The following is a 14,190-nucleotide window of genomic DNA, read 5'->3' on the forward strand; positions in this document are numbered from 1 at the left end:
ACTTGAGACGAGCCGATGACAAAAAAAGTCGAAGGCCTCGAGGTTCAGACGAGACAGCGACAAAAGCCACATGTCAAAACGATGAATCTGCCGCGTCAGGTGTCATCGTTGGGCAGCAGCAGCGACCACGTCATGGACGCCGTCTCGCAGTGCGAGCAGTACGCCAAGGAGCAGGGCGCCCAGGAGCGCAACGCCCCCTGGAGGCTGTTCTTCAGGAAGGAGATCTTCACTCCGTGGCACGACCCCGCCAACGACCACGTAGCCACCAATCTCATTTATCAGCAGATCGTGCGAGGGGTGAAGTTTGGGGAATACCGCTGCGAGAGGGTGAGTAGCTACCAGCCTATCCGCTAGTATCCTCAGCATCTTCATTAACTAAGGGGTGTCAGGTGATTCCAAATTTTTAATCATAAATTAATGGCGTGACTTCAATAGTTAACTCACGATTTATCGCAAATTATATGTATGTTCTAAATGTACAATAAAATTCTCAATTAAAAAAAAAATAATCTGACTTTTCATACTCTAAGCATAAAAGTGGAGAAAAATGTTAAACTAATAGAAATATGGCTGCATCTTTTAGTCATTGAATGGGATGTAATGATATCCAAACGTCACGATATGATATTATCACGATATGAAGCTCACGATACGATAATTATCACGATATTGTGGGGAGGTTGGCGATATTTAAAAAAAAGTCAATATTGTAAAAAAAAAAGACCCTATACTTTTACGTATTGTGCTTTTGTACATAACAGCAATGTTATTAGTATTATTATTAGTATTGTGTTTCGTTATTATGTTATTATTATCATGTTATGTTGTTAATGCATGCACACATTGAGTTCCTCCACATATTGACTTGCTTCACAGGCATATTTTATTCATCTGACCATTAGCGTGGATTTTAAACATTGAAGGGCCAAAATATGCCATATGAAATTAAATTGCAAAAAAAACTACTCGCCACCAGAGGGTGCTACAGCTGCACAAATTTAAATCAACCTGACTTTTTTTTTTGGCAGATGTGTTCCATTTAAGAGCTATCTAATCTGAAGTAACTTGTGAAATTCTGCACATTTTTAAAATTGTAAAATACAACTTGACCCCAGTCTCCACTAGGGATGTAACGATAAGCGCGATATCGTGATAATGCGATATTAAAACTGCCTCAATATATATGTCACGATATTAAGAGTAGCACATCTTTTTTTAAAAAAGTCAAGTTGATTTCCATTTGTGCAGTTCTAGCACCCTCCGGTGGCTAGTTTTTTTTAGTGCAATTTAATATTTATTAGGGATGTTTTGTCCCTTCTATGTTTAAAATCTACACTAATTGTGTCTGCTGCGTTGCGACTGGAATTCCCCCAGTGCAGGCTTTTCATTAATCGCGGGTTAAATAAAAATGAGTGGCGTTAAAGGAACGTTAACTCAAAATGAACGCACAAATTTTGACACCCCTATCTTAATCTAATTCTTATGTCTCGGTCCTGATCTCACAGTTGTCCTTCAAAAGATCTGGATCCCTTCTTTCGGTCTTGTCTAGTCAAGATTTTGTGTTTTCCCCCATGAGGAGGAGGATCTCGCCGAGCTGTCCTCCCAGCAGTATTACGTGGATTACGGCATTGACATCCTGCACGATCGCCTCCTCAGCCTCATCCCCTCCTACATCCCCGACAGAGAGATCACCTCCGCCAAGACGACAGAGAAGTGGGCTCAGCTCATTGGCGCCGCCCACAAGAAGGTAGCGCTCGACCGAGCTGATGTTGCTTTTGCCGAGTCGTCATAACACCTTGAATGTCCATCCAGGGGCTGTACAGTAAGAGGAGGCCCAACACGCAGAAGGTGAAGGAGGATGTGGTGTCGTTCGCTCGACTTAAGTGGCCTTTGCTCTTCTCGCGCTTCTACGAGGCCTTTAAATTCTCCGGTCGGTCACACAAACACAAACGTGCTAGCAGTTAGCGTTAACGACTGTATACGTGGAGGATTTCTCACCGCGCATTTGTGCGTCTTCACAGGGCCAAGCCTGCCCAAGAATGACGTCATTGTTGCTGTAAACTGGACCGGCGTTTATTTTGTGGATGAGCAGGAGCAGGTCCTTCTGGAGCTTTCCTTCCCGGAAATCATCGCCGTCTCCAGTAGCAGGTTAGCGCGCAAGAATCTTCTCATGATGGATGACGTCTTATTCTCCTTGAGCAGTGTTCATTTGTACAAGGAATTTTAATTTAGTTTAGTCTTTTGACTAAAATTTATTAAAGTTTTAGTCATAATTTAGTCCTCTGGTTGTATTTTGTATTTTAGTTTTAATCCAATTTTAGTTAATGAAATAGAGCAATTTTAGTCGACTAATTTGACAATTTCGTTGATGTTTTTCAACATATATACAGAAAATTATAACTACTAATAGACCATTTTTTTGTTTTTGTTTTTTTAAGGCCGATGCCGATTTATTAGTAGTCAGGGAGACAGATAACCGATATTTCAAGTCGATATTCATTTACAGTAAAAGAGAAAATATTAGCGTCACATTTTATAATATATATATACTTTTTCTTATAATTTTAAAAATATAAAGAATTGACAGCTTTGTTTAAAAATAACAAAAATTGCAGGGAGCTTCCACGGTCGTCATCATGCGTTAAACTAAATTAAAAACTAAGCAAGTAAATAGTCCCCTAACGTTTTCTACTGTAAATAGTTTTACAAAATTTCAGCATAATTTTATTACTATATTTTTCTTTTATTAAATAAAAAGTGTAAGGAGTTCCCAGTGTCATCATTTTTTATATATATGTCAAATTGAAATTTAAATAAATCCATAAATTAAAAGTTCCCTGAGTGACAAATGCTTGCGTACGTAGCTAATTTAGGGTTTTCGTCAGGGTTTGTAAACAGTTTCAAAAGATCTTCTCACCCCGGGTTTTCACCGGATGCGGTTGCGGTGCGGTTGCGGTGCGGTGCGTCTTGACTGCGTGCTCCGGACGGGTCAATTTTTTTGTCAATCCACACCGGCTCCGCACAGCTGCGGTCCGGCAGCTCCGTCGCCGCCCACTTCCCAACGTGTCTCGCGGGACCGCGCGCGCGCGATCATGTGGCATTTCACAACGACAAACATACAGAAAGTCTGTGCTCAACAGAGAAGCAGAAAGAGAGGTGGACTTCTTTTGATTTAACCTTTTCTTCTTCTTCTGCTATGAGATTCCATGCAGCATCCTTTTTTTGGTTGTCCTTGTAAAGTATATTAATAACGAGAGTCGGGTCAGTGCGGGTCCACTCTTTATTTCTGTCTTCCGCGTCCGGCTGCCGCTCAGTACGGCAAGCGAGACGGGCACAACAAGCAATCGCGAACATCAAACTCACAATACATTACAGTCCTTATAAAAAGGATGTGCCGTGTCATATATTATTTTGTGGTTTTCCACCTCCAATATAAACCTCTCCTCGTCCATGTTCGCTGGTGTCTAAACCGTGAATGAGCACATGGCCCGGCGACGCCCACGTCACGTTTTGCTGAAAAACTTGCGAAATAGGAGCTGGCGAGTGTTTTATTCTGAAAGGTAACCGGAAATTTATTTTGAAACTGCCTCGGTCTTCCTGTCCCGCTCGATGTGTTTTGTGCTAGCTTGCCATTTGCCGGAGGCCTACCGCTGCGGCGTCCGGCAAAAATAGAAAATAGGTCTATCCTTGCGGAAGGCTTGCGGCACGCCGCAGGCCTTCCGCAGTCGACACGCAACGCACCAGCAAGCGGTGTAAACTGCACCATTCGAATGAATGGAATCTAATTGCTTGCGTCGCCGTACCGCACCGCAACCGCACCGCAACCGCATCCGGTGTAAACCCGGGGTTAGACGGTGAAAATTTGTCTGAATATGTTTGAAATTTCTTTGCAACAAGTAAAAAGATAAGTCTGAGAAGTCTGAGATAACCCGCTTTATCAGCCTTCAGATTCATAGCCAAGGCCAAGGCCGATGCCGATATTTATCAAAATGCCAAATATCGGCACGGCCGGTCTATCCCCAATTATAACGCACTTATTTGTAATTGTAGTTTAACACACAAAGCACATTTAACACAACGGTGTCTTTATTATACTTTCAATGAAACACGTTGAACTGACAATATGTCGTTTTAAAACTTAGTTTTCGCCCAATTTCTTTTTAAGTGCATAATTGCCTGAGATTAATCATACAGCTGCACCTGAATGGAAACGTGTTTGAACATTAAATAACAGTGGCTCCTGTGTTTCATTCCTTCTGATTGAATTTTGGTCACTGTGTTATTTTCGTTAAAATTGACAAAATTTTCAGTTAATTTAGTTATCGCCATCACCTCAATGACTGGCTTCTATTTTACATTTTTGTCGATGAAATGATCACTGCCCTTTGAGGTTTCTGATGTGCGGAACCTTTCAGGGGAGGAAAACTCCAAGGGCAGAGTTTTACATTGGCCACCATCAAAGGAGATGAGTACACGTTCACGTCCAATAATGCAGAGGACATCAGGGACCTCGTCGTGGCCTTCTTGGAAGGTCTGAGGAAGCGATCCAAGTTTGTGGTCGGACTAATGGACTGTCCCAACCCTGGTGAGAATCCACAAATCATCCCAACACGTGCTAGCCGACTGCCACGTGTGTCTTTACGTCTTCTAAGCAGGCGCAGAGTCCACATTCCTGGGTTTCTCCAAGGGTGATCTCATCATCCTGGACGAACACGACGGGGAGCACGTGATGAACTCCGGGTGGGCTCACGGGGTCAACGACCGGACCAAACAGCGAGGAGACTTCCCGGCCGACTGCGTCTACGTCCTGCCCACCGTCACCAGACCTCAATACGACATTGTGGTGAGTGGAGGCCGGACGCCAATCTATGGAGGACCAAAAGTGCCAAAATTCAAAATAAATAAATGACTAAATAAATAAATGACTAACAGTGAAAATAAAAATGAATATAAAAAAAAATATAATTTGAAAATTATATCCAAAAAAATATATATAAATGGAAATAAATCCGTTTTTATTTTCACTTTTTGTCATTTATTTATTTAGCCATTTATTTATTTTGTCATTTATTTATGTATTTATTTAGTCATTTATTTATTTATTTTGAATTTTGGCAATTTTGGGCCGTACTGCCAAGTCGAAATGTTATTCAAATGAGGGGGCGGTCCTAAGCGTGTTTTGGGCTGGACTCCGCCGTTGCAAACTGCCTGTCATTGGTCGAGTGAGCAGCTCGGCGAACAAGGAAGTTTTTCCGGTGTCCACTGTCACCTCAACTTGTGACTTGAACTGTTCGAGAACAAGTGAGAGCAGACAATGGACAAGATAGTCGTCCATTGCTGGAGCCCTCCATTGTAAGCCGGCGAGACTTCCTTGTTCGCCGAGCTGCTCAATCGACCAATGACAGGCAGTTTGTAACGGCGGAGTCCAACCCAAGACACGCTTAGGACCGCCCCCTCATTTGAATAACATTTCGACTTGGCAGTACGGCCCAAAACTGCCAAAATTCAAAATAAATAAATAACTAAATAAATGACTAAATAAATAAATGACTAAATAAATAGATAAATAAATAAATGACTAAATAAATAAATAAATGACAAAAAGTGAAAATAAAAACGGATTTATTTCCATTTATAGTTATTTTTTTTTTAGATATAATTTTCAAATTAGATTTTTTTATATTCGTTTTTTTATTTTCACTTTTAGTCATTTATATATTAATTTTGTCATTTATTTATTTAAAATTTTGGCAGTTTTGGTCCTCCATTTGTTCATACCAATCAAGTCTTGACTGTTTGCTTGCGTTTATTATCAATCAAAGGCGCTGGTGACCATGACGCCGGATCAGCGGAGGGAATCGGTCACGCTGTCCCAGATGAGCCTCGCCGACAGCGAGGATAAAACCAAGGCCTACACCTTGGAAGAGTTCTCCTACGACTACTTCAGGTTCCCAACTCTTCGCTTACGTCATTCATTTTTTTCTGAGACACAGTTGTGCTTAATCATCCCTCGTCATCGGCGACGTCGCCAGGCCTCCTCCCAAGAGCACTCTGAGCAGGGTGATGATCTCCAAGGCTCGAGGGAAGGAACGTCTGTGGAGCTGCGCCCGGGAACCGCTCAAGCAGCCTCTCCTCAAGAAGGTCATAGCTCACGAGGAGCTTTCCCAGGAGGCCTGCCAGGCCTTCATGGATATCCTTTCGGATTACCTCCATCGACGCCAAAACAATCTTGGTGCTAGCGCTATCCAAGAGCGCGATTTTTTTTTTTTTTTTTTTAGGCTATTTATTCAGGTTCATCATCAGATTTGGCGATACTGTCCGACTTGATTATCAATGATTGCCTGGCAAAAAAAAATAAAAATCCATCCGCAGTCCACCCCACAGATAATTTAAGTAACTGTCTTGGTTGTTTTCAGCCTTGTAGGGTTCTAGTGAAAAACTAAACAAAAATAATTTCACCAACACACATTTCTCACCGGACTAAAATTAGACTAGACTAAACCCTCATTAAATAAACAATAGCTGGGACTAAATCAGTCTGCATTTTAATCGACTAATGAAGACGAGACGAAAATGTACTTCACTTAATAAAACCAGGACTAAAATCTATGGACATTTTAGTTCATCAACAAAAAAAACGAGACCTAAAATATGATTTTGTAAAATCCTGTTTCTGCTAATCTGTCACGGTGACGCTGTCATGTGACACACAGTGACACACACCCTTTCAAATCTGCAGCTAGCGAGTGCAACATGCACAAACATGGGACAGACAGGAGGTGGATTCACAGTGAAAGGTTAAAAAAAAAAAAAAAAAAAAAGAGGAAATACATTAATCTAACAGCTATAATGTTGCAACAATAAAGTTAATCCGACCACTAGCTAATGCTAGCTAATTTACTAGCTCATAGCATGGCACTATAGTAGCCATGTTAATGTACTGTAATGTAATTGTGTGTCAAGTTGTTATTTCATCAAAAAGATGAGAGAAAATTGTATGTGAAATAGTTTTAGATCCGAAATGTTCAACATAATCTGCTGACCCCCCCCCCAAAATATAAATAAATAATAATAATAATAATAATAATAATAAATACAGGGGTTAAATGATTGTCCCAACTAAAATGTTGACAGTTTTTGTTGACTACATCTAGATGAATACATTTTTCTTGGCCTAAAATAAAGACTAAAATGCTAAATTTATAGTTGACTAAAAATGGACTAAATAAAAACGGGATGAGGTTGAATTGCTATGATAAAAACTTACAAGCATGATTGAAATTGGACTAAAACTGAGACTAAATTTAAAAATGGTGGTTAAAATTAACATTAGTAGGGATGTAATGATATTCAAATGTCACACTGCAATATTATCACAATATTGTGGGGAGGTTGGCGATATTTACAATAAAAAAAGCTTACAATTAGGGGTGGGAAAAAAATAGATATCGCAATGTAATGTTGCGTTCTCTGTTGCAATAAATTATCGATACACTGACAGTAGATATCGATGTCATGTGTCCAGTTGTGCAGTGTTATGTTATAAATGTTTATGCACTTTAATTTGTCTCACTTTACAATGTTTATAGTTAAAAGAGGCAGTGAGGCACAATGCAGAACTTTGTACATTGTACAAGTTTTGGCATTAAATAAATGCATAATTGGACATTTTCCTTTTTATGGGCATTTATTTGGCTTTTTCAGTCACATATCGTGATATATTGCACATTTTTTTTTGACAATATATAAAAAATCATAGCTAGCGTGTATCGTGATATTATCGATATCATGAGTTAAATATGGTCACAGTATCGAATTGTGGTTTACCCGTATCGTCCCACCCCTACTTACAATACTGAATAAAAATTGTTAAATATATATTTTATATATAAAAATATATATATATATACATACATGAGGGAAAAAAAGCACAATTTTTCAATTTGTACAATACACTTGCCACTTCTGTTAGCAGAGGTCAGAACTATACATTCAGTTCAAATGGTACAGGTAACATCAATGTCAATGCACATAAAGAGCCTAAAATCTCAAATGACATTTCATATTGCGGCACTTCAAGCCAATTTGTGGAGGAACGCAAAACGTGTTACATTCCCTTTCATTTACGTTAACTGGCCAAAAACATGCCTAATTATAATTAAACCGCATTAAGAAACTGACCACCACTCGCGGGGGGCCGGGTTCGCGGGGGGGGGGGTGGCGGCCGTCGGGGGGGGGCGGCTTGTTTGGGGGGGGGGTGGAGGTATGGGTGGGTGGGGGGTTGGGTGCTGGGGGTCGGGGTGTGTTCGGGGGTTTGGGGGTCGGGGGTGGTGGGGCCTGGGTCGTGGTGGATGGCGGGTTTGGGTGGGGTGCGGGGGGGTCGTGGGGGGATGGGGGCTGGGGACCGGTGGGGCGCTGTGGGGGCCCGCTGGGCCTCGTTCTGCGGCCTTGGGCTCGGGGGTGTGGGCCGGGGCTGGGGCGGGGGTGTTCCGGGTATCTGGGTCGGCTCGCTGACCGGTGTCCGCTCGGGTGGCTTGGGGGTGGCCTTGGTGCTGCCGCGGCCTGGGGATTCCGGGGGGGGTGGGGGGGGGGGGGGGGGGGTGCTCGCTTTGCTGGACCGCGGTTGACGGCTTCTCTCTTTGGTGGTGGTCCTTATGCATGCCAGATCCGTCGCACCAGCATCTACTGAAACTCAACAGAAGTACCCTCTCCCTCCCACAGCCCCTTGAATCAGTTGGTGCTGGTGTCTGTGGTTCTCACTTTTCTTTATCTATCCTTCCCTCCTTCCTCTCTTTAGTTTTTCCTCTGGTCACTTGAGATCTTAATTTATTAGAAGTATGAGGTTTCTGGGGTTGGCATAAGACTCCGGTTTTGTAACCACGCAGGAGGGGTCTTGTTGGTGCTGGACTTCACTTTGATGGATTGGATGTACTGGCTTCTATTGATCTCACTCTGCCTTATCGATCCTTCCCTCCTTCCTCTCTTTAGTTTTTCCTCTGGGCTCTTGAGATCTCGCTAAATTTGCTGGAATTTAGAGGCTTCCGGGGTTGGCGTAAGACTTTGATTTTGTAATCATGGGGAAGGCAGGAAGTGTTTGGTCGGTGCTGGATGTCACTTTGATTTACCTTTCTTTTCTCTTTATTTCTTTTTTTTCTGACCTTTTCTCTGGTCTCCTGACCATTTAAATCTCACGACTCTGGCAAGATTCTGAAGTACCTGGTTAAGGCGAAGGGTAATGGGATATTTATAAGGTTTTAGGTGAATGAATGAGTATAAATTTATACGTATTTGCACGCACGCACGCAAACGCACGCAAACGCACACACGCAAACGCACGCACGCACGCAAACGCACGCACGCAAACGCACGCACACATACACACACACAAAAAAAAAAAAAAAAAAAAAAAAAAAAAAAAAAAAGGAAAAGAGCAATGATGACAAGACGTTGAATCGGTAAGACTACCGAATGAACAATTCTGAGCTCTTCAAAAAAAAAAAAAAAAAAAAAAAAAAAAAAAAAAAAAAAAAAAAAAAAAAAAAAAAAAAGAAAAAAAAAAAAGAAACTGACCACCAGAGGGCGCCGGGACTGCACACATTGAAAACAAACTGGTGGCAGTTCTAATATCGCGATATCGCCGTTACATACATCGTTACAACCTTGACTGCGGCCTTACCTGTGATGAAGTACATGGGCGACTACCCGTCCAAACGAGCGCGCTCGGTCAACGAGCTGACCGATCAGATCTTCGAGGGAGCGCTGAAGGCCGAGCCGCTCAAAGACGAGATCTTCTGTCAGATCGTCAAGCAGCTCACCGACAATCACATCAAGTGAGTTCAGCCGACTCGAGCGACGGCCGCTCGTGCCGAGCGTGCTTTTTAAAACGGACGCGGCGACGTCACATTTTCCAGGTACAGCGAGGAGAAGGGATGGGAGCTGCTGTGGCTTTGCACGGGTCTGTTTCCTCCCAGCAACATCCTGCTGCCTCACATCCAGAAGTTCCTCCAGGCTAAGAAGCACTACCCTCTGGCTCCCGATTGCATGCAGCGGCTGCAGAAAGCCTTACGGTAAAAAAAAACAAAAAAAAACGCTTAACTCAATTATCCAACTTTCGATCTCACTCGGCTTGGTCATTTGTGGTTAGAAACGGGTCAAGGAAATACCCTCCTCACCTGGTGGAGGTGGAAGCCATCCAGCACAAAACCACTCAGATCTTCCACAAAGTTTATTTCCCGGATGACTCGGACGAGGTGAGTATTAGGGCTACACAATATATTGAAAAAATATCAATATCTCGATATTGGCCTATGCAATAAGTTTGATATGGAATTTTATACTTTTTATCTGAATTTGACCAGTCAGACTGTCAGGTTTACCTGTTTGACATTTATTAAACATGACAAAAAAGGAGAGAAGACACTCACGAGGAGAGGAACTGACTGATACAATTAAAAAAAATCCCCTCCTCACCCTCTCTTTTTATTTGGTTTCCGCGCCTCTAGTTACGTGGGTGTTCCAACCCTAATAATGCAAATGCAAAACATAGTTGTAACACAATGTACTTAACGATAATGTGCACTGCCATCCAATAGTTGAACATTGAGAGGTAATTACAATTAATTAAGAATGCATTGAGTTTGACTATTTCGCCGCATGAAAAAAAATGTAATTCTTTCATTAGATAATGAAAATGTTATTTCTTTAGGTACATGTTAAATATTGCTATAATATCGATATCGCTATAGTCAGCAACTATATCGTTTTTCAAATATTGTGCAGCTCTAGTGAGTATTAAGATTTTAGAATAAGCAAAAGTGTAACACTTAGTTTGTGCATTTGATAGTGAAACATTTTGCCTTAAAGTGGAAGTCAACCTTCAACACTTCTTGACAATATGTTACACGTGACCTCACTAGTCTAAACATGACATTCTGATTAATATTCCATTTGTGGATTCAAAATCCAGCCGTTTTTATCCATCTCAGGAGGCTGTCATTTTTCCACTTGCTGTCGATTGAAGATGACATCACAGTTGCTCGGGCAATGACCAATCGCAGCTCATCTGTTTTCTGAAGCTGTGCTGTGATTGGTTGTTTCACTCCAAGTGGCAAAATGGCCGCCTTATGCTGGATTTTGCTGCTTAACTCAAATATTAACTAGAATACCATATTTAGACTAGTGGGGCTGCATAGAACATATTATTGTCAAGGAATTTTTGCGGGATTGACTTCACTTTAATATTTGTCGTGTTCAGTTTGGTGCGTTGACATTCGCAGGTGTTTGAAGTGGAGTCGAGTACCAAGGCCAAAGACTTCTGCCACAACATTTCGGGACGGTTGTTGCTTAAATCATCGGAGGGTTTCAGCCTTTTTGTTAAGATCACAGATAAGGTATGAGAGATTGATTGTCCGGTGTATAGAAAGCTTTCAAGTTGCGATTATTATGACCTGACTCGTTTTATTATTTTTTAAGGTCATCAGCGTGCCGGACGGCGACTTCTTCTTCGACTTTGTGCGCCACTTGACCGACTGGATCAAGAAAGCCAGACACGTGAAAGACGGTACGGGAAAAAAAGACATTTTACCAGCATTACCACCTCAAATGGAAAAATAATATAACAGTGTACCGTCTGCGTGTGCAGGCGTGGTGCCTTCACTGACCTACCAGGTGTTCTTCATGAAAAAACTGTGGACCAACACCATGCCGGGGAAAGACTCCATGGCTGACTCCATCTTCCACTACTACCAAGTCATTCAACTCTCTCATGTCTTAATTGGGGATAAACAAAATGATTATTTACTAGTTGCCGTTTTCGTCTGGTTTTTATGTCCTTTCCGCTGGTCCTCCGATGTCAAGTTCTTGGTCTTCTGTGTAGGAGCTGCCAAAGTACCTGCGAGGCTACCACAAGTGTTCCAAGGAGGAAGTTCACCAGCTGGCGGCGCTCATCTACAGGGTCAAGTTTGAGGAGGACAAGTCTCACTTCCAGAACATGCCCAAGATCCTCAAAGACCTCGTCCCTCAGGACCAGAGCCGGCATCTGTCCGCCGACGACTGGAAGAGGGTGAGTGGCAAACTACTAACCATGTTTGGTTCCAAACGTCTGATTGAGCAATTTTGTTGTTGTTGTTGGTTTCCCAACCAGTCAATCATGTCGGTGTTCAACAAACAATCTGGAAAGACGAGAGAAGAAGCCAAACTGTCCTTCCTTAAAATCATCTACAAGTGGGCCACGTTTGGTTCCGCCTTCTTTGAGATCAAGGTACAAACTTGCCGATCAGGTCAAAGCTTTCATTGGAATGCCACATTTAAAACGTTTTGTCTTGACGCAGCAAACCACCGATCCAAATTACCCAGAAACCCTCCTGATCGCCATAAACAAACACGGAGTCAGTCTGATTGACCCAAAGTCGAAGGTAGGTCCCGTATTTTTCTACCAATTCCCTTTTTCTATTGAGGGCCATACCAAATTTTGGTTTGGTATGTTCTCTGGTGTTTTGTTTTTAGAATTGTACGACAAGAAATGCTCTAGTTTTCACACCTGTTTTTGTTTTTTTTTTGTTTTTTTGTTTTTAACGGCATTGCTTCCCTGCAGGACATCCTGACCACACACCCCTTCACCAAGATCTCCAACTGGAGCAGCGGCAACACCTATTTCCACATCACCATCGGCAACCTGGTGCGAGGTAGTAAGCTGCTGTGTGAAACCTCCTTGGTAAGTGTCAATATGACTTCCGCCAAGGCTCAACTGTGCACAAAAGGGACTCGAAAATATTGCCATGCCGTTTGTGGTTTTTCATCTATGTTAGCGGATGGAACTGTTTTAAGTTGTGATTGAAAATGGAGTAAAAACTCCTCATTCATAGTGTGACATTAGTGTTCATTTTGTCTGCCATTTTTAAATTTAGTCTTAGTTTGAGTCATGCTTTTTAGTTTTTATCACAGTTAACCTCATACCATTTTTATTTAGTCCATTTTTAGCCGACTATAAATCTAGCATTTTAGCTTTTATTTTAGTCCAAGAAAACATAATTTTATTCGTCTAGTTTTAGTCAACAACAACTGTCAACGTTAACGTGACATTTTGGTTTTAATGGATACATTAGCCGGTTTTCTCGGGTTCACAGATTACCATTCAGTAGGCTGTAGTGTTAGCATTTGAAATGGATGACCATGCGCGAGTCCACGACACAAATACCAAAATTTACCGCCACAAGAAATGTGGCTGTAAAAATGTCGATGTAACGCAATCCTTGGGGAATTTTGTTTCAGACAACTGCTTTCAATTGTGAAAAGAAAATTATGTATGTTTTTTTTAAATGAACATACCACCTCATGTCAACTTTGATCACCCCAGGGCTACAAAATGGATGACCTGCTGACATCCTACATCAGTCAGATGCTAACCACCATGACCAAACAGCGAAGCTCTCGAGGTAGCAGCAAGTGAACGACCGATGACGCCATCATTGCCCTTAACACTCACTAGTTGCCTTCCACTTGAGATTTGTTTCCGTAGGTGGTGCGGCTAGTTGACGATTTCATGTTACACAAATTATTTATGTACTTCTTTTTTAGACTCAATTCAACATAGGAACAATTTTGATAGTTTGGTTTTTAGCAGCCTGATGATGATTCAGGAAGCTAGATGGCTAGCTTAAATCCATGTTGATTCTAGCTAGCTAGCTAGCTAGCTAGCTATTCCACTTGAGAGGTAAGTTGTAGTTTGTTGATAAGGAAGCAAACATAACACGTGCCACAGACTTCACCTCCACATATCATGATATAATCTGTTTTATCATATTTTATATATTTAAATGTTTAAATGTATAACACGATTAGCAAGGTGTTTTGAGCACCCCAAACACTCAACATGTTCTCATGTAGATGGCAATAAATGACTTTGTAACACATCAGAGCATGTTGTTGTTTATAAATGAGGGCTAATGTGTACAGTTTGGCCAATTCACTGCATCTTGCTGTATTGACTTGGTAATATTTTTGACCTTGTGTCGCTAAGAAAGCGAGCAGACGTGGCTCAGTGGTATGGTGGTCGTCTCCCACCCCAGAAGTTGTGGATTCGATCCCTTGCCATTGTGACTGTGTCAAAGTATCCTTGAGCAAGATACTGAACCCCAGTTGCTCCTGATGCTGCGTCATCATTAGGTGAATGGGTAGTCAAAAATGTAAAGC

General features: G+C 41.8%; 1 protein-coding gene across 9 annotated transcripts in view; it reads left to right on the plus strand.

The window, feature by feature from the left end:
• myo7ab (myosin VIIAb) overlaps positions 1-13,915 on the plus strand; it is a 41,795-nt gene extending 27,880 nt beyond the window's left edge. For 6 of the 9 annotated variants that reach the window (XM_077505478.1, XM_077505482.1, XM_077505480.1 and 3 more), the window contains 19 exons: positions 100-327; positions 1,577-1,747; positions 1,813-1,930; positions 2,022-2,148; positions 4,416-4,585; positions 4,653-4,843; positions 5,823-5,947; positions 6,033-6,190; positions 9,677-9,830; positions 9,912-10,067; positions 10,145-10,250; positions 11,277-11,390; positions 11,473-11,560; positions 11,642-11,748; positions 11,876-12,061; positions 12,143-12,259; positions 12,330-12,413; positions 12,593-12,712; positions 13,355-13,915. In XM_077505478.1, the coding sequence (XP_077361604.1) occupies positions 100-327; positions 1,577-1,747; positions 1,813-1,930; positions 2,022-2,148; positions 4,416-4,585; positions 4,653-4,843; positions 5,823-5,947; positions 6,033-6,190; positions 9,677-9,830; positions 9,912-10,067; positions 10,145-10,250; positions 11,277-11,390; positions 11,473-11,560; positions 11,642-11,748; positions 11,876-12,061; positions 12,143-12,259; positions 12,330-12,413; positions 12,593-12,712; positions 13,355-13,447 (2,613 nt within the window). In that variant the 3' untranslated portion in view covers positions 13,448-13,915. The remainder of the gene's footprint in view (positions 1-99; positions 328-1,576; positions 1,748-1,812; positions 1,931-2,021; positions 2,149-4,415; positions 4,586-4,652; positions 4,844-5,822; positions 5,948-6,032; positions 6,191-9,676; positions 9,831-9,911; positions 10,068-10,144; positions 10,251-11,276; positions 11,391-11,472; positions 11,561-11,641; positions 11,749-11,875; positions 12,062-12,142; positions 12,260-12,329; positions 12,414-12,592; positions 12,713-13,354) is intronic. The other 3 variants (XM_077505479.1, XM_077505481.1, XM_077505487.1) reach the window with 1 other exon arrangement.
• The last annotated feature ends 275 nt before the right edge of the window (positions 13,916-14,190 follow it).

Source organism: Festucalex cinctus, chromosome 18 (assembly GCF_051991245.1).
Source record: "Festucalex cinctus isolate MCC-2025b chromosome 18, RoL_Fcin_1.0, whole genome shotgun sequence".
NCBI lineage: Eukaryota > Metazoa > Chordata > Actinopteri > Syngnathiformes > Syngnathidae > Festucalex > Festucalex cinctus.